This window comes from Ostrinia furnacalis, unplaced genomic scaffold, assembly GCF_004193835.3.
Source record: "Ostrinia furnacalis isolate ACB-3 unplaced genomic scaffold, ASM419383v2 OfSCF4966, whole genome shotgun sequence".
NCBI lineage: Eukaryota > Metazoa > Arthropoda > Insecta > Lepidoptera > Crambidae > Ostrinia > Ostrinia furnacalis.
In genome coordinates, this window is record NW_021135205.1 from 3,573 (window position 1) to 23,176 (window position 19,604).

At 37.7% G+C, this 19,604-nt stretch overlaps 1 protein-coding gene across 3 annotated transcripts; it reads left to right on the forward strand.

The window, feature by feature from the left end:
- The first annotated feature begins 1,578 nt into the window (after positions 1 to 1,578).
- LOC114360366 (uncharacterized) lies at positions 1,579 to 18,849 on the forward strand. Of its 3 annotated transcripts, none has more exons than XM_028315061.1 (11): positions 1,579 to 1,714; positions 1,960 to 2,195; positions 2,604 to 3,909; positions 4,327 to 4,508; positions 6,243 to 6,452; positions 7,441 to 8,655; positions 9,183 to 9,500; positions 10,612 to 10,962; positions 12,433 to 12,599; positions 13,922 to 14,026; positions 18,537 to 18,849. In XM_028315061.1, exons 1-11 carry the CDS (start codon positions 1,693 to 1,695, stop codon positions 18,808 to 18,810), a joined length of 4,386 nt encoding a protein of 1,461 aa, XP_028170862.1. In that variant the 5' UTR covers positions 1,579 to 1,692; the 3' UTR covers positions 18,811 to 18,849. The 3 variants fall into 3 exon arrangements, with proteins under 3 accessions (XP_028170862.1, XP_028170863.1, XP_028170864.1); XM_028315062.1 differs by lacking the exons at positions 10,612 to 10,962; positions 12,433 to 12,599; positions 13,922 to 14,026 and adding exons at positions 15,635 to 15,985; positions 16,630 to 16,796; positions 17,357 to 17,461; XM_028315063.1 differs by lacking the exon at positions 4,327 to 4,508 and adding an exon at positions 5,787 to 5,968.
- Positions 18,850 to 19,604: the final 755 nt, after the last annotated feature.

Here is a 19,604-nt window from a genome sequence, read left to right on the forward strand (position 1 = left end):
ATGTAATTATTATTGAAATTGAAGTAGGTAGGACTAGGTACAGTCGACAAAAGTAGATAAGTAAGTAGTTAGGCTCTACATTTTCATTGCAAATTAACAACTACGTAAGATGTTACAGAGTATAGTTTAGTTGGATGTGCCGTCGTTCACACATAATAAATAGGCTTACTTACTTAATTTATAATTTGTCGTGAATCAATAATTTAATCATATTATTGTAATAACAAAATTATTTCAGGCTTCAATCAACCTGCTTTCTGAAAAATAATTTAAAGATTCCGTGCTTCAGAAGACGTTACCTAACCCGTCGGCCCAATCAATTCATGTTGTAAAAACATAACATCATCAAAAGTAATCGTCGAGTCTCTTAAAGAACCTAAACTACCTACGCTGGCCAGAAGTGGATGAGAGTGAGAAAATGAAAAAAAACCAGCCAAGTGTGTGTCGGACTCACACACAAAGGGTTCCGTATCATTGATTTATGAAATTAAAATCATTTTTTTTTAATTTAAGTTATTTGTAAGAAAGATTACGCGGTAATAAGCGGTTTACGATTTACGAGATATTAAAAAAAACTACTTACTAGATCTCGTTAAAACAATTTTCGTTGGTAGTTTTTATAGTAATGTACTTACATCATATGTTTTTTTTAGATTTTTCATTTTCTTATTTTAGAAGTCAGAGGGGGGGGGGGCAACTTTTTTCCACTTTGGAAGCGTCTGTCACGCAAACTATTCGGTTTAGAAAAAAAATATCTTAGAAACCTCGATATCATTTTTGAAGACCTATCCATAGATACCCCACACGTATGTGTTTGATTAAAAAAAAATGTTTGAGTTTCAGTTCTAAGTATGGGGAGCCCCCAATATTTATTATTATTTTCGGAAAAAAATGGCTGTGACATACGGACGGACAGACAGACATGACGAATCTATAAGGGTCCCGTTTTTTGCCATTTGGCTACGGAACCCTAAAACTAAATGTCTTTTTGTCGCTGTTTCCCTTGCTTTGTCATTAATCTACATGATGTCCCAAAGCTAGCACGTCACACTGAGACTAGAGGTAAAAGGTCTTATGAAGGGCCCAGAAAAGGAATTTTAAAAAAATTAAAAGAAATCATATCTCAGAAACGGTGATACTTTTTCTAAGATGTTTACATTCTCTTCTTCTCAAGTTTGGCAAGGTCTTTTGGGTCACTCGTATTATTTATTTGACAGAAAGAAACAAAGGAAAATTGTTTATTGGTTCATATGAACAATGCAAATCAACTTAAATTAAGGCAAAATTGTTGCACCCAAAAAGGTATGCAAATTGTACACAAGTGTACAAATATTTATTTATATGGCAACATATAACTGTCAATTGCGTTTAGTTCCTTAATTTGCTTATTAGAACAATATTATTTAATTTATTTTCATCATTAAAAAAAGTAAATAAATGTACTCTTAAATGAATTTATTAAGTTTTCTATGAAATTAAATTGAAAAATATACACATTAAGTCTAACAAAATGCAAAATCCAAATCTGTGAAATTCTTGCAGAAATTCAAATGTCATTTGATGACAGATAAACAAAACGCGTAATAACAACAAACACCATGTGATGTGATGTGAATATTGTGTGATTTTTACATATTTTGACCATTAATTCCTTGTGTTTTAGTTTGTTATAAGTTTTATAAAACATATAACATGTCTTTAAATCCTTTAAATGGTGAGTGTTCCAGAAATAGTACAATATTACATGTTTATTCTATCCTAACCTTTAAGTGCAAATACTTTACGTGTTCTAAGATATAAATTAAAAAGTTATATTGAAATACTATGCTAAATAATTAGACGAATACGAACGTCTTTTCCTCATTCACTTAGTCTATGCAATCTGAAGAAATTAAAAAATCACACGTTGGTAAATGGTCCTGTCTTTAGAACTGACCAAAATTTTGGTGCATATTTCAGAACTTAAACGTCGCTTAGATGACCACGATACACCTCTGCCCAAGCGGCTGTGTCTCGCTAGAAACTTGATAAAGTCCCATCACTTCCCGTCAGCACCGAAGGAGCGTATTGTAGCCGATTGGCTCCACATGTTGATGCAGAAAAATGAACTCAGCCGAGAAGACCTAAGAAATGTAATAGACTGGCTAAATGTAGTTGATGATGTCACCAGTGAACTAAAAAGCAAAATAATACAGGTACCTATAATTTATTTACATTGAAAATCATTTGTCTATTCTTGCAGTTAAAAACTTTAAATATAGGACCACTGTAAAATAATCACTTGTTCACTGCACTTTACATAGGTTACATGTTAAAACAATATGGAAGATTTTCTTCACTTTAATATTACTACAACAATAATTTAATGATGTGTCAACCAAGTGATTTAAAGATTGGAGAGATGGCTTCTTCTCAGCACTGGCCCATTTATTGTCCCGAAGCAGTGGTAGGGTTAATATTGGGACGTGTAAAAGTGCTTTTAAAAAAGCCTATTTGCAAAAATAAATGAGTTATGAGTTTTTTATGATTGATGATTTCCATGTTGACTCCAAAAGAGTGATTAACACTTATTCACATAAACTTTAAATTATTATTTTTTCCAGATTGTATCGCAATACTTCAATTGCAATCCCATACAAAAGGAAGATGTGCAAAGTCTACTGTCATTTTTGGAGAACCCAAAGTTATCGTCCCAGCTTGGTTTCCACACAGAAGAGTGGTTGAGCATTGCTATGACTCTATTAGAATATTTCAAGGCTGAAGATTCTGAATCTAGTTTGCCACTGAGTCAAAGAGTTTTTAACAACATTGTAAAGTTTTACAAAGAGTCTAAAAAGAAACTGGAGTTTATTCTAAAACTCCTAGACGAACAAAACTTACAAACGATTTTTAGTTATTTAGATTTGGACAGGAGTACAGTTATCGCTGTTTGCGGTAGTATTTTGTTTCCGATGAACAAAAAGTCGTTCTTTGGAAGTTACCTTCAAACTCTTGTACGGAAAGACAATATCAATGACCTTTTAGCTGAGAAAGGTGATAACATACAATCGGTAATAAAAATCATGGATGCATTCTTTTCGTTCCCCAAAGGGAACGATCAAAAGTTTCTAACTGATTTTATTGATATATTTGTTAGCTGTTACTACACAGAAGCACAGCTCATCTTTGCGTTTTACATTATGGTTGCAAATTCTCTGAAGATGGAACAAAATTATTTGACTCCTGCTATGACTATGACCCCCATTGCGTTTGAAGAGAACAGTGAAAAGATTGTAAGAAATATCTTCCGAAATATGCTTGAAACTGTCCTGAGGAATGAAGTCGATATAAACGTTCGATTATCTGACACATTAGGTGTGAAAATACCTAAAGTTGAAACACAAAAGACGTTTCTTGTTTTTCTGGAGGCAGTAATGCTAGGTCAGTTGAAAATGGACAACAAACCGGACAAAGCTACCTTCCAAATTATAAAAACTGCTCTGAAATTGGACCCAGCGTTAATCGAACCGAAAATGAAGGAAATTCTTCCACCAATAATGACAGCTAAAAAAAGTAATACAAGCAACTTGGAATCGTACACAGAGATGTTAAACTGCCTTTTAGAAATATTGTTTAAGTTGAGCAGAGGCACTACTTTTGTGAATCAAATTCTACCAATGGTAAAAAGTCATTTAGAAGCTAGCAACACTGATCAGACAGATTTGATACAGAAACTAAGAAATGACTCAGAAAATGAAAAAATAAAGAACAAAATTACAAATGGATCTGATGTATTTCCCAAGGAAAGCATAGAACTCTATGGAAAGTTAACTTGTGAACTTATGTTCAGGCAGAATAAAGATTTGCTAGCATCTCTACAGAAGGACTTTGAAGACCATTGCTTGGCAACACTAGAAGAAAAAACTGTCAGTAAGTACTCCAAATAATAAGTAAAAAATTCCCATTTAGCCAGCATGTGGAATATAAGGGCCAAATCCTCCATTTGCCAGTTGCAGTAATAAATCAGAGAGAGTTGTACTCCTGGAGTGGAGATTAAGGCTCGGCTCCACCAAGGCGGAGCGGTGTTTTAAATAAAGTGTTTTAAATAACCAATCAGATTATTTCCACTTCTCCGCTCGGCGCCGCGTCGTCGCCGCCGCTGTCCAATGCTGTAGAAAAATTCGTCTGCCCTACACTTCTCCTGATAAGTAACGATAAAGCCTATATGTATGTATGCCCACTGTGGGGCACAGGCCTCAACTCAACTGTAACTAAAAATTAAAAACTAAGAATCCAAGTAAAACATTCAACTGATTTAGATGTCTAAACTTTGCCAACTGCTTCCAGGTCCATCAACTATAACGCTCACGGAAGTCATGTCTGCCATTTTGTGCAGCTTCTTGCGACACAACAAGATGGCGGACCACACTGTACCGCTGAATATCGCGCAAGATTTCTGGGCGGCGTTCAAACATTTTGAAGTTGATATTTTAAAAAGATTTGGAGAATGTGTTCTTGAATTTAATAATGTAAGTATAATAGGCTAGTTCCCTAAAAAAATATTGCGTTAAAGTTCTGCGTGACGTCACGAAACTCCACTTTTGAGTTATGGCGCGCTTTATCTGTGTCAATATTCATTGATTTCCTATAAATAGGCACTATAAATACGAAAGTATCTTATAAATGCTAAATAAAGTGCCTGAAATCTATTTCACCATAACAATTTACACTAAAACCACAGAATAATAATAAGTACTACGTACAGAAGTTTTACTTCGCGAAGGTATTTAAAAAAAAAGTATGCTCAATGTCATTAACAATATGGTGTAATTTAGCCTGTCTCAAGAGTCAAGCACCATTTTGTTGACAAACGTCAGTGATCGGCAAAATGATGTGACGTGAGGTGCCAAACTGCGGNCCAGAAACTAAGAAATGACTCAGAAAATGAGAAAATAAAGAGCAAAATTATAAATGGATCTGATGTATTCCCCAAAGAATGCATAGAACTGTATGGGAAGTTAACTTGTGAACTTATGTTCAGGCAGAATAAAGATTTGCTAGCATCTCTACAGAAAGACTTTGAAGATAATTGTTTGGCAACACTAGAAGAGAAAACTGTCAGTAAGTACTTTAAATAATATTGATCTTTTGTTCATTTCAGCCAAATGATGGCAACTGCTAGACAAAGGCCTTTATCAAGGATTTCCACTACGACCGGTCTTGCACTTCCCGCAACCTTCAAGTTCTAAAATTGGTAAATAAAGTGTCAAATAATTAAACCAACATATTTGGCCAAAATATCTAGATGCCATTTGCCTCTAGTAAATCAGAGAGTAGTACTAGTGCAGTGGACACTATTAACCTAATAAATGATGAAGCCTATATTCCACTTCAGGGCACAGGCTGAGGCCAGAGGCTCACCTCAACTATGGGGTAGCTAAAAATTAAAAACATAACCCTCCTTCTGGCGCAGTCGGGTAAAAACTAACAATCTTAGGAGAACATTAATTTAACTGATTAACGCCCGATTCCCATATTCAATCCTTGTCCAAATCCGGATTACAACTGTCAAATTGAATTCAGTTTTAGATTATATTTCCAAAATTTTCGATGCATTTACACTTTAATATTGTTTAAATAGTCTTATAAACAATATAAAAATGTAAAAACATCAAAAACCGCAGTTATTTTGACCAAAAACATATTAAAATTTGACAGTTGACAATCCAAATCCGTATAATTTGGATTAGGATTGAATATAGAAATCCAGCATTAGATGTCTAAACAAATTGGCCAACTGCTTCCAGGTCCATCAACACTAACGCTCACGGAAGTCATGTCGGCCATTTTGTGCAGCTTCTTGCGACACAACAAGATGGCGGACCACACTGTACCGCTGAATATCGCGCAAGATTTCTGGGCGGCGTTCAAACATTTCGAAACTGATATTTTAAAAAGATTTGGAGAATGTGTTCTTGAATTTAATAATGTAAGTATAATAGGGTAGTTTCTTAAAAAAATAATTTTTCCCGTCATTATCAAAAAGAATTGCGTTAAAGTTCCGCGTGACGTCACGCGGTGTTGCACGCAGTGACGTCACGAGGCTCCACTTTTGAGTTATGGCGCGCTTTATCTCTGTAAATATTCATTGATTTGTTAAATAGGCACTATAAATGCGAAAGTAATCTAAAGATGCTAAATAAAATATCTGAAATGTATCCATAACAATTTACACTAAAACTTCCTTTTGTGACTGTTTTCAGGAACCACAACTTACACAATCATTTCTAAAACTGTGCATATCTTGCTCCCAACTGAAGCTGTTCAACATAAAGTATAGCAATGTCAAAACTGAGATTCTATCAGACTTCACATCTGAGGTATTTGACTTATCTGCTATGCTGCCTTGTTTGACTGTAGAGCAGTGGACAGCTCTTGCTTCGAATGTAGATGATGAAGGATCATTGCTATTGGTAAGTTAATTATTACATTACTAAAGATCATAGCACATTTTTAACCGCCTCTGTGGTTTGGTGGTAAGAACACCTGCTTCAGACGCAGAGGTCTCGGGTTCGATTCCCAGTGGGGGTAGATTTTTCTGTTCAGTTTGGTTGGTGGTAGGGCTTGTTCTATGTTCGCCTGGCTAGCTACCACCATCTTACCTAAGTCTGTCGCTATAACAACAAAGTTAACAGCATTGTTGTGTTCAGGCAGTTAAGTAAGATAGTCAGTTCCTCCGTGGTTGAGGATTCCGGGTGAAGCTCGCTTCCACTTTCGGCCTGATCATCACTTACCATCAGGTGAGATACAGGCCAAGAGCTTCCTCGTTGTGGACAAAAAAAAACTTATCAATCCGGAAAGAGATCAACACTTCATCTCCTTTCGCTGAGAGGCGAGGCGTTCACGTTACGGTGCGGATTAAGTGTGCGTTGCAGTATGGAGTTTCATACAAAGAATACTGATCGCCTCGAGTGGATACGGTTACGATCCGTTTCCGGGTTGATAAGTGTGCTTTCGTCCTTCGAGGCTGAGTTGTACCACCTTACTTTAACTGTAAATATAACCATAACCGGTGTTTTTGTATGAAGTTTGAGATACTTATAACGTTTGAAAAAGTTAAAGTAAGATGGTGCAGCAACCCAGCCTAAAAATATAGCACAAAATAAAAAGCTTAAAATCAAACTCGTATAAAAATGAATCTTATTTATCACATCCACTTAATGCTTGTTCTCTTGTTCCGCTAAGTATTAAATTATGTAAAACTTATATGCACATAAATCACAATACATAAAGTGAACTTAAAGCCATTCGGCATTCTCCTCCAGTTAACCTTAGGGTCAAACTGATAATAATAATACAATAGGTATTTTCTAAGTTTAAAGATTCAGCTCTACTGAGTTTGGAGCATAAAATGTATTTGAATAATTTTAGTAAAAATAAATTCTTTTCATAATGTTTCAGGAAGAACTACTTCTCATCAAAACCATGGTCATACAAACAGTGCAAAGAAACGCTGAGACCAGCCAAGAATTAATATTACCGACCAAAACTCACCTAATCAAACAACTCTCCAAAAATCTACCAAAATGTGAAACCAGTGAATACATTTCAAAAGTTTTATTTAACCAATTGGACAAGAATCAAGCAAAACAAGTAGCCAAAATAGTTGTGAAGTTGTCGTTGAAAAATTCAAATTTTGAAATATTCAATAATGAAACCGTTTCAAATAGCAGGCCAATATTGAATGCTTTAGTTTTAGAAACGATAAAACAAATGTGCAAATGTTTTGATAATACAGAAGATTTAACCAAAGTCCTGAACAAAACTGACTTTGATATGGGTTCATTCACAAAAGACAGAAACATGAAGGAGTTTTTCAATCAGCTAACAATATCAGAAGAATGCAAAGATGAAAACACCCTTCCAAATTGCGTAGAGATCTTAAAACACTTAAAAATCTACTATTTAGAAGAATCGTACCAATTGGTAACATTATTAATGTTGCTAGCAGCAAAAAATAACGCTCAAAAAAAGCTAAGACGAAGCATAGACCATTTATTGCAAAGTATATTCGAGTTGAGCGAATGTTCACCAGATTTGTACAAAATATTCCCTGTTGAGTACATATTTTCATTCAAAGACAGACTTTTGTTAGATTTGCTGACATTGAAAATCAAAGTGTCGAATAACATGTGTGTGATAAAAAGTCTTGTAGATTCTGCTGTAAAAAGGGTGCGTATGGAGAAAGAAATTATAACAAAAATTGTAGAATTACTTCTGAAGAAACAATCAAAATCCTCAGACAAAGGCATAGAATTCTTTAGTGATCCCGCGTTCCAAATAAGCTGTGCTTTATTGCCATCTCTCGTCAAACAAAAACGAATTTTCAAGCAAAGTGCGCCAAGAACAATCCTGGCTGACTTTCAAGAGAAAATCCACAAATCTCTTCTGGAATGTTTTAAAAATATAAATTTCAGTGACTTTAGTAATATTTCTATGGACAAAACTGGCAACATTGATGAGAGCATGGTAGTTTCTGAAAACACAGCAGCGACACTGAATGCGATTGCAGCGTACTCGCTCACACTATCGAAGTACTGTGAGACAACAGATAAGGAAGAAATGAAAAATTTGGATTATTTGTGGCCAGGATTGGAGTTCTTTGTGCAAAATGCTGTAAGTATAAAGTTATATTATTTCCTTTTTTATGCAGAATTTAATATTAAAGCAGGTACTTGACTGCAATCACACCAGAGGGCTGAGTATGAGTTTACATCAAACGGTGTAAAGTGAAAGTGGGCGCGTTAAAAAAATATATGAAAAGTGTAATTCTTGAAAGTTTCCGCTAGGGGCGCTGTACAATCCGTCATATATTTAATGTAATTTTTTACGCGTTTGATGTAAACACACTAAGCCCTCTGATGTTAAGTGACATGCATTTAAGTTTTTTACTAAAGCCCGGTCCATGAGCACGTACAATTTTGTCCAATGACCCCTAGCTACCCATCCTTATCGCTCGCGCGTAATTATATTGCTGTGCGACTGGCACCCGCAGTGAGTGTGCGAGCGCGATAGCAACATAATTACGCGCGAGCGATAAGGGTGGATAGCTATGGGTTATTGGACAAAATTCTACGTGCTCACGGACCAGACTATACGATAATATTAGTTTAATCCCAATCTAAATATAATTTTATTTACAGATAAATGCTCTTCAAAATCCTGATTCAAAACATCAACACGTTGAATCTTCGATACAACTTCTAAACGTCGTTTTGCGCTACATAAAAAAACTAGAAGCTCACGACATCTTCCAGACCAAAGACAAACTGTTTCTGCAGATCTGGAACAGCATAAAAACTAGGTTGTCTATGGTACTAAGTCAGGATTCGTCGACACACGTCAACGTTGCATTTTTGGAAGATATATCAGTGAATTTGAGATACATTTGTGAGTTAGTGTCCGTGGAAGTATTTACAGTGAATTTTGTGGGCGATTTGAATAAGTTGGCACAGTATGAGGTTAGTATAGTCTGGTCTGTGAGCACGTAGAATTTTGTCCAATGACCCTTAAGCTACCCATCCTTATCGCTCGCGCGTAATTATGTCTGTCGCAACTTTGCGAGTGTGCGAGCGCGACAGCAACATAATAGACAGTTTGACACCATACCGCAATAATTCAAAACTACAACATTTTTAAAAAGACCCTTCATTCTGATTTAAAAACTTAATTAATTTTAAATTACCTGTAAATTACGATTTTTGTTCGCATTNTTCGCATTGTGATTGAAAAAAGTAGTTTAATTGAGTTGAAAAAATAGTGACGTCACTTGCTTGTAGTGCCATACAAAATCTATGGGAGAGTTTCGTTTTGACAGTTTTAAAAAGTACGTCAATTGATTGGTGGTGTCAACATGTCTATTACGCGCGAGGCTTTAGCATAATGTTAATAATAAATGCAAAGGTTGTTAAATTCTTTTAGTTTATTTACAATATAAGTAATGAATTTTTGAAAGCTTTTGACAGTCTCTTCTTTTTTAATTATAACCGGTTGAGTTACTGCGCACCCGGCGACCGTGACGTCACATCGACGAGGTGTGCAGTGGGAGGGAGTCGCATTCCAGCTGGGTGTGCAGTGAGCTCGATCGGGTTGTAAATCCCAACTATNGGAAAGCTAGTATTCTTCATATAAAGATGGCATATTTCAAAGTACGGTCTGCGTCATTTGACGCATTTGGGTTTTACGCACGCATTTGGGTGTTACGAACTAAATAGTTCAAACAAAAAGTAAAGTAAAAACCAAGTAGCCAAAAAGTTCGCAACACGTCTTTGTACATACGGCCACACTGTTAACTATCCATTTCCGTTTTTTCTCTCGCTCTCATCAAATGGTGATTCTTTGCGATAGAACGAGACGACATGACTGGCAATGGGTAGTTAACACTGTTGGCGATAGTACAATGGAATAAGCTTGTGTTGTCATCTTTTTGGTCACTTTTGCACGTCACCAACTATTTAACGCTGACTACTTACGCCTGCTCTTTTTTGTTTATTTGTGACAAGTGAATCTCTGATTTACTCCCTAAAGCTATTTATATTATTGCGCTTAACATCTTACGATTGCATTTTCCAGAATCCTTCAAAACTTCTGAAGAACGAAGAACAGATCAAAACCATTTTAACATCCCACAAAGTATCCAAATATTTGTGGGCACAAATCTTAAAAGCGAACATAGTAGGACCAAAATGTGTTGCCATATCGAAGTCAATCCACCAAATTAGTAGAAATTTGAAAATTTACATACAACAACATTACGATGCTGATCAAAGTGGGGTAGTCATCAAAAGTAAGAAAAAGAAGATGACAGTGGAATTCCAAAATGAAGATGCTGTGCTTAAAACTGTGAAAGTAGATGAGAAGATTTGTGAAATGATTCACATTTATTTGGAGATTCTTTCGGAGGCTGCGTTGTCTGCTAAAAAGGTAATATTGATAGTGTTATTGTGAATATATGAATAAATAAATGAATTTCTAAACGCTAAGAGTAGGCGCACACCGTTGATTTTTAGTTGGCCGATAGTTGTGCCCGATTTTAATTTGTATGATGAATCGGCCAAATCGAATCGGCGTAGTGTGCGCACTCCCATACATGCCCATACTGATCAACTGCCCGACTAAACTATCGGCCGACGAAAAATCAACGGTGTGCGCTTACTCTAAGAACTATTAATATAAAAGTTACTAATAGAAAAGGAAGTACTGCTCTAAAATCTAATTAAATTGGAAATACTGATTACCTTTCTCAGTAGCTAGATTGTTAAAGTTATCCAATTAGAATTCAATAAGTATAAAAAAACTAAGTAATTATTTATCATGAACTATTAAAGATCTTGAGATTGAAGGAAAAAATCTGCCGATATTGCGAGATTTCAGATCAGGCATATTCTTATGGAGTTTCCCTCGTTACGATATATTTTAAACCTTCCAAAAAAAGCTTTCTATTATTTTATGATGCCAGTACCTCGTAAGTACTTTCTAAAAAATACGCCCTAGCTTAGTTTCCCAAGTGTCAAATGAGTAGTTAAAGTATAAGAATCATACAGGGTGGCCCAGAAAGAAATTCACTTTTGAAAATTCAAGGAAAAAAATTCTGTGTAATTTTGTAGAACTTTATTCATTACAATTCAAAGAAAATGAAATGGAATTTGTTATTAAATTTACCTTTATTAAATTACATCGTCCAGGAGATTTCCTTGACACTTACAATATTCGATCAACATGCATCAAAATCTTGAAATGCGTTCGTTAGAATTACCTCGAAACTTACATATTTTCCATTTTTTGCCGAATGTTCAGCTTCAGTTGCTGCATGGTTGTTGGATTATAAAAGTATACTCTATTCTTAAGGTAACATCACAAAAAGGAGTTTTCTGGAGTGAGATCAGGACTTCCTGGTGACCAGGAGATGTCACCCCTGCCTGAAATTATTTTTTTGTGGGAACATGTCTCTTACCATCCAAATGCTCTCATTTGAAGTGTGACACGTAGCCCCATCTTGATGAAACCAAGTGCTCCAGTCATAGCCTTGCGAATCTTGACACTTTGAAATCAAGAAGCCATTCAGCATGCCAGTATAGCGCTCTCAAAAATTAATCATCCTTTTGATGCAACAAACCAATTAAGCAGGTGTGAAATCTCATTGCCACTAAGAAGCCCTTATCTCATTCTAGCAGACTTATTTTTGTGGGGTTACGTTATGAGCAGTGTTTACTCTAATAATCCAAAAACTCTGCAGCATTCATCCATCCTGAATCCATTTCGAGGTAACTCTAACGAAAGTTTTCCAAAATTTTTATGTATGTTGACCGAATGTTGTAAATGTCAAGGGAATCACATGTATGATCAATTTCAAACATTTCCAATGCCTAATTTCTTATACTTCTCTCATTCCAGGTGTCGTTGGACTACAAATCCCTCGACGCCATATTTGAGTTGCTGCACTTTGTAGACCACGTGCTAAGCCTGAGGGTGCCTTGGGCAGGGTTCCATCGGCTGTTCGAGGGGTCCATAGCTGTGCTGAACGGGTTGCTGGTGTCGAGAGAAGAACTGTTGGAAGACAGGTATGAAGGCTTCTTCGTGCTAAGTACCGTCTCTTTTTGTCATACTGAAACCAACATTCCATCAGTCCTAAAGTTCTAACAGTGCCTAACGCCCGTATTTACAAACAATGCTTGCTTAAGTGAAGCAGAAAATGGTGTGATTGGTTCGTGTGAAACCCTGTGCGTCCACGCGCACTTGTGAAACCCCATAGTAATGTTTGTGAATACGGGCGTTAGTAATTTTTTGACGGTTTTAACATTTTGATGTCATTAGAATCATTAGATGAAGAAAAATCGCGTGCTTTTTTCCGACTAATCTCCTGTAAAATGAACATTTTTGACTTGCGCACCGTTAGAACTTCACTGGCGATTTATTAAAAAGAGACAAAGCATTAACATTAATTAATAAAAAAATATTTTGTTGTCACTTTCATTTGTTATTTATTATTTTTTCCTTATGCTTTTTAGCTGATTTCACTCTAATATCATAACGGCTATTGTCGCTCTTCTTATTAAATTCGTTGCGGGTTCCAAGATTTTTACCCCTGGGACTACTCAACCTTCACTGGTTTGGTTTTATTGGATATACAAGAGTTTTAGTGATAGGATAAGTCCCTTTAATGTCGCTTGTATTAAAAATATTTAGGCTGATTTTTCAATCGACAGATGCCTAACTGAAAAATAACCTTGTCATTTTGACATAATTAATTTCCCATACTGAAACTGTCAATGTGCCAAACTTATTCTTCAGTTAAAAGTTATCCGACGATGGTGAAATCAGCACTTAGGCCGGGTTCCCACTATGCCGGACCGGCAGATCTCCCGGCCCGGTAAAATCGCCGGAAGGCCTAGCGGCGGTATAAATTGTATGAAGCTGTTCACATTATCCCCGATCCGGCTTTTTCGCCGAGCCCGGCATTTTCACCGAGCGTTTTGTCGCTACAAAATGCCGGCAAAATCACCGGACCGGAGTAATGTGAACGAGTTGCGGCCCACCCCGCCGCGCCCGCGCTTCCCGCACTTCATTCGGCTCGGATTTCGGATCCGGTGATCCGGTCTAATGTGAACACCCTTGTCCGGTGTCCGGTTTCCGGCATAGTGGGAACCCGGCCTTAGGCCGTTTGTAGACATCCATTTTTTCACCGGACGACGGACCGTCAAAAAACGGATATCCTTTGCTGTCAATTTTCTCGCCGGACCTATGTCCGATGCATGTGCACACGTTCATACATAATAAACCATACGCCACCGCTAAATCCGGTAAAAAAATCGGGCCGTTGTCCGGTCAAAAAAACGGATGTTTACAAGCGGCCTTAGTCATTTATTTCTCATCTTGTTCCCAGGTGGCCATGCTTCATGCAGTGCTACCGTTCGCTGGGCGTCCGCCTATGCGCCGCGGAATCGTCGGCGCAGCTTTCGCTTGGACCGCTCGCGCACTCGCTTGAGAAGTATGTACATTTGTTTTATAACCTAGTCTAAAGCCTGGTCCGTGAGCACGTAGAATTTTGTCCAATGACCCCAAGCTACCTATCCTTATCGCTCGCGCGTAATTATATTGCTGTCGCGACTGTGCGACGGGCGCCCGCAGTGAGTGTGCGAGCGCGACAGCAACATAATTACGCGCGAGCGATAAGGATGGGTAGCTTGGGATCATTGGACAGAATTCTACGTGCTCACGGACTAGGCTTTATCTGGGCTGGGCAAAGGTCCCTTTAGATCCCCTAAAGTCGAAATCGGGATAGAAGTATGTATAGATCGTGTCATCCACGAAGACGCGCCCCACCATTCTTCCGCGAATGTTTGATTGTTATGGCCCATCAAGTAGTGATATACTTACCACTAAAAAAAATACTTAGGCTGGTTTTAATGTCGGCCGTTTGGTGTAGTGGTTCGAATCGGACTACTATTCCGGAGGTTGCGGGTTCGATTCCCGCACAGTACAAACATTTGTGTGCATGAACATATTTGTTTGTATTGGACTGGGTGTTTTCTATGTATAATATGTATGTATTTACAAAAAAAAAAGTATATATGTATGTTTATATCCGTTGTCTAGTACCCATAGTACAAGCTTTGCTTAGTTTGGGACTAGAAGCGCAGTGTAAAATGTCCAAGGATATTTATTATTTATTTATTTATTATTTTATTTATGTCACGCGGACCGTCCGGTGCGAACCCGCTCCGCACGGCCAATCTGTATGAACTTTTAGGGAGCGTTTTAGAGTAATGCGGTCCGGAGGAACCGCTCGATCCCTAGCAGTTCATACTGATCGGCTGTGTGGAGCGATCCGCACTGACAGTCCGCGTGTCACTAAAACCAGCCTTAGGTAATAGGTAGACATGTAAAACCCTAAAATCCCAACTAATATTATAAATGCGAAAGTAAATCTGTCTGTCTGTCTGTCTGTTACGCTTTCCCGCTTAAACCTCGCAACCGATTTTGATGAAATTTGGCATAGAGATAGTTTGAGTCCCGGGAAAGAACATAGGATAGTTTTTATCCCGGTTTTTGAAACAGGGACGCGCGCGATAAAGTTTTTCTGTGACAGACAAAATTCCACGCGGGCGAAGCCGCGGGCGGAAAGCTAGTATTCATATAAAGATGGCATATTTCAAAGTACGGTCTGCGTCATTTGACGCATTTGGGTTTTACGCACGCATTTGGGTGTTACGAACTAAATAGTTCAAACAAAAAGTAAAGTAAAAACCAAGTAGCCAAAAAGTTCGCAACACGTCTTTGTACATACGGCCACACTGTTAACTATCCATTTCCGTTTTTTCTCTCGCTCTCATCAAATGGTGATTCTTTGCGATAGAACGAGACGACATGACTGGCAATGGGTAGTTAACACTGTTGGCAATAGTACAATGGAATAAGCTTGTGTTGTCATCTTTTTGGTCACTTTTGCACGTCACCAACTATTCAACGCTGACTACTTACGCCTGCTCTTTTTTGTTTACTTGTGACTAGTGAATCTCGTAACGATATTTATTTCTAGGATTCACACCCTAAAACTAAATTATTTCGCTTAAAATCTTACGATTGCATTTTCCAGAACCCTTCAAAACTTCTAAAGAACGAAGAACAGATCAAAACCATTTTGACATCCCACAAAGTATCCAAATATTTGTGGGTACAGATTTTGAAAGCGAACATAGTGGGACCAAAATGTGTTGCCATATCGAAGTCAATCTACCAAATTAGTAGAAATTTGAAAAGTTACATACAGCAGCATTACGATGCTGATCAATGTGGGGTAGTCATCAAAAGTAAGAAAAAGAAGATGACAGTGGAATTCCAAAATGAAGATGCTGTGCTTAAAACTGTGAAAGTAGGTGACAAGATTTGTGAAATGATTCACATTTATTTGGAAATTCTTTCTGAGGCTGGGTTATCTGCTAAAAAGGTAATATTGATAGTGTTATTGTGAATATATGAATAAATAAATGAATTTCTAAACGCTAAGAGTAAGCGCACACCGTTGATTTTTAGTTGGCCGATAGTTGTGCCCGATTTTAATTTGTATGAAGAATCGGCCAAATCGAATCGGCGTAGTGTGCGCACTCCCATACATGCCCATACTGATCAACAGCCCGACTAAACTATCGGCCGACGAAAAATCAACGGTGTGCGACTACTCTAAGAACTATTAATAGAAAAAGTTACTAATAGAAAAGGAAGTACTGCTCTAAAATCTAATTAATTTGGAAATACTGATTACCTTTCTCAGTAGCTAGATTGTTAAAGTTATCCAATTAGAATTCAATAAGTATAAAAAAACTAAGTAATTATTTATCATGAACTATTAAAGATCTTGAGATTGAAGGAAAAAATCTGCCGGTATTACGAGATTTCAGATCAGGCAGTAGTAGTATGGAGTCGTTACGATATATTATATTTTAAACCTTCCAAAAAACCTATCTATTATTTTATGATGCCAGTACCTCATAGGTACTTTCTAAAAAATAAGTGCCAAATGAGTAGTTAAAGTATAAGAATCATTTAAGTTTAAGAACATTTTCAATGCTAATTCCATCTTTCTCATTCCAGGTGTCATTGGACTACAAATCCTTCGACGCCATATTTGAGTTGCTGCACTGTGTAGACCACGTGCTAAGCCTGAGCGTGCCTTGGGCAGGGTTCCATCGGCTGTTCGAGGGGTCCATAGCTGTGCTGAACGGATTGCTGGTGTCGAGAGAAGAGCTGTTGGAAGACAGGTATGAAGGCTTCTTCTAAATTAAGAACTTAACTTCAAACTCCTCCTATGTTCTTCTGATTAATTTCGTTGCGGGTCCAATGACAGTTTAACTTTCCCCCGGGACAAACTTGACCTTCACTGGTTGGGTTTTTATTGGCGGTCAAGCTGTAGATCCCGGCTACACAGGAGTCGCAGCGGAGGGAACGAGAGGTGGGAATAGTCCCGTTCTTCTAAATTAAGGCTTTTTCCTCTAAGTTTCCTTCTGATAAATAAAACGAGGTGTTTTCACTGTTTATATTTTATTAATTTTGCTATTTCAGTTTCAATTTTGGCATTAAAACTATGTCAAACCGTTTTTTTTTTTTGTTTAAGTAATGTTAACGAAAGATAGATGACTTCAAGTTCCTTTAGATTCAATAAATATGTGCCACTTTATTCAGGCAGACTCTTTAAGAATTTGATGTTGCATTCAAATCTTAAATTTCATACGATTCTGCACGTTCATTCGTACATTTAATTTTTATTAATAATCCAGTGTGAAATCCAAGGATACTTATTTATGTCTTTTCTAATTCCCAGGTGGCCATGCTTTATGCAGTGCTACCGTTCGCTGGGCGTCCGCCTATGCGCCGCGGAATCGCCGCCGCAGCTTTCGCTTGGACCGCTCGCGCACTCGTTTGAGAAGTATGTACATTTGTTTTATAACCTAGTCTAAAGCCTGGTCCGTGAGCACGTAGAATTTTGTCCAATGACCCCAAGCTACCTATCCTTATCGCTCGCGCGTAATTATATTGCTGTCGCGACTGTGCGACGGGCGCCCGCAGTGAGTGTGCGAGCGCGACAGCAACATAATTACGCGCGAGCGATAAGGATGGGTAGCTTGGGATCATTGGACAGAATTCTACGTGCTCACGGACCAGGCTTTATCTGGGCTGGGTAAAGGTCCCTTTAGATCCCCTAAAGTCGATATCGGGATAGAAGTATGTATAGATCGTGTCATCCACGAAGACGCGCTCCACCATTCTTCCGCGAATGTTTGATTGTTATCGGCCCATGAGTGCACACGCACACTACAATAATGACGCTCGGATTGCTCGGATCAAACTCAAAAATTGGTGGGGCGCGTCTTCGTGGATGAAACGATGTAAATAGAGCTGTATCCCACAAAATAGTGTCAAGCCAAAGCCTAGACAAAGATAATCATTAGGCCGATAGGGTTAACCGAATCACCCTCATGCATCATGTATGTACCGCGATTTTTTCGATAGTCGATAGTTTTCGAGTTATGATTATTTTAAAAAAGTTTTAAAGAAAAGATAACTATTTTTGGGATATCCTGCAGAAAAAGGGAATAGAAAAACTTCTTCTACACAATAAAACTGAAATTTTGCTCTCATTGAAATACGGCAACCCCTGGGGTCAGTAAGTCCTTTGTGCACTCACTCAAGTAGTGATATACTTACCACTAAAAAAAATACTTAGGCTGGTTTTAATGTCACGCGGACCGTCCGGTGCGAACCCGCTCCGCACGGCCAATCTGTATGAACTTTTAGGGAGCGTTTTAGAGTAATGCGGTCCGGAGGAACCGCTCGATCCCTAGCAGTTCGTACTGATCGGCTGTGTGGAGCGATCCGCACTGACAGTCCGCGTGTCACTAAAACCAGCCTTAGGTAATAGGTAGACATGTAAAACCCTAAAATTACCTAATATAAATACAAATACTTACAATATACTTATGTATTTTCTTTTTTTTCCACAGATTGACCCAAGCGATCTGCAAGAGGAAAACTCACGTATCCAAAATAGCAGCGTACACCGTCGGCGACCTGTGTTCTGCTATAGAACGCTGCGTTCCTTCTAGAACAGTCCGCCAACATCTAGAAAACTCGGTCTCCCTGCTCATACAAGCATCGGACACGGCGCATGCCATGGCGTTCCTGAGGCGAGCCCTAACTGGAAGCCCAGGACAAATGACCATGACTAACATGTACACTATGTATAAAAGATACCATAAGTATGTTGGGAATGCTTAGATTTTATTTGTTATAAGCTTAATAAAGATTTTTATTCAATATTGTTCTTTATTTCACACTGCCCTTAGAAACCAAATCAGTTCTCTCAGTCCCACCCTCAGATCATAGTTCTATGATCTGAGGTCCCACCTTTTTTTCTTAAAAATTAATAATTAGTCTTTTTGGGATTCTAGACTACAATGCGACGGTGTAATTTTAAATCTACTATATAAAAATAAGTCGGGTTTTCCTCCCTGACGCTATAACTCCAGAACGCACGAACCGATTTCCACGGTTTTGCATTCGTTGGAAAGGTCTCGGGCTCCGTGAGGTTTATAGCAAAGAAAATTCAGGAAAATTTAACAAACGAAATTCCACGCGGGCGGAAAGCTAGTTCTAAAATAAAAACAAAATGTTACAGGGCTGCCCATCTTAGGATAATAACATAAATAAAACCTAGCCTAGAGTTTTTAATTTCTCTAACGAAATAAATAAAGTATTTCCACGATCATAATATTAAGTCTTTATTATAAAAAAGCACAACTTTTTCATAAAAGTTTTAATTGAAGTGTTTTTAATAATATTCCCTTCATAAAAAATCCTCTAGAAACTTTGTAAAGCACGCCCAGTTCAGCCCACAATGAACTTTCAAAAATTGCTTGGGAAAAAAATAACCTTGATAAGTTTCAGGAATTGAATAATTTGCAAAAAACTTCGTAAAACTTGCGCAATTACGCGCCAGAATTTCAAATCAGTATTGACATTTTTTCCGCCTGCTTCCGTCAGCCCATATATGGGCATTTATTGAATAGTGC

What these genes read in the sequence shown, in the direction of transcription:
- LOC114360366 (XM_028315061.1), top strand. Translation starts at nt 1,693, where the DNA reads ATGTCTTTAAATCCTTTAAATG. An exon ending in TAAAAAGCAAAATAATACAG is followed by an intron (nt 2,196 to 2,603) that starts GTACCTATAATT and finishes TATTTTTTCCAG; the next exon opens with ATTGTATCGCAATACTTCAA. An exon ending in CTGCGTTGTCTGCTAAAAAG is followed by an intron (nt 10,963 to 12,432) that starts GTAATATTGATA and finishes CTCTCATTCCAG; the next exon opens with GTGTCGTTGGACTACAAATC.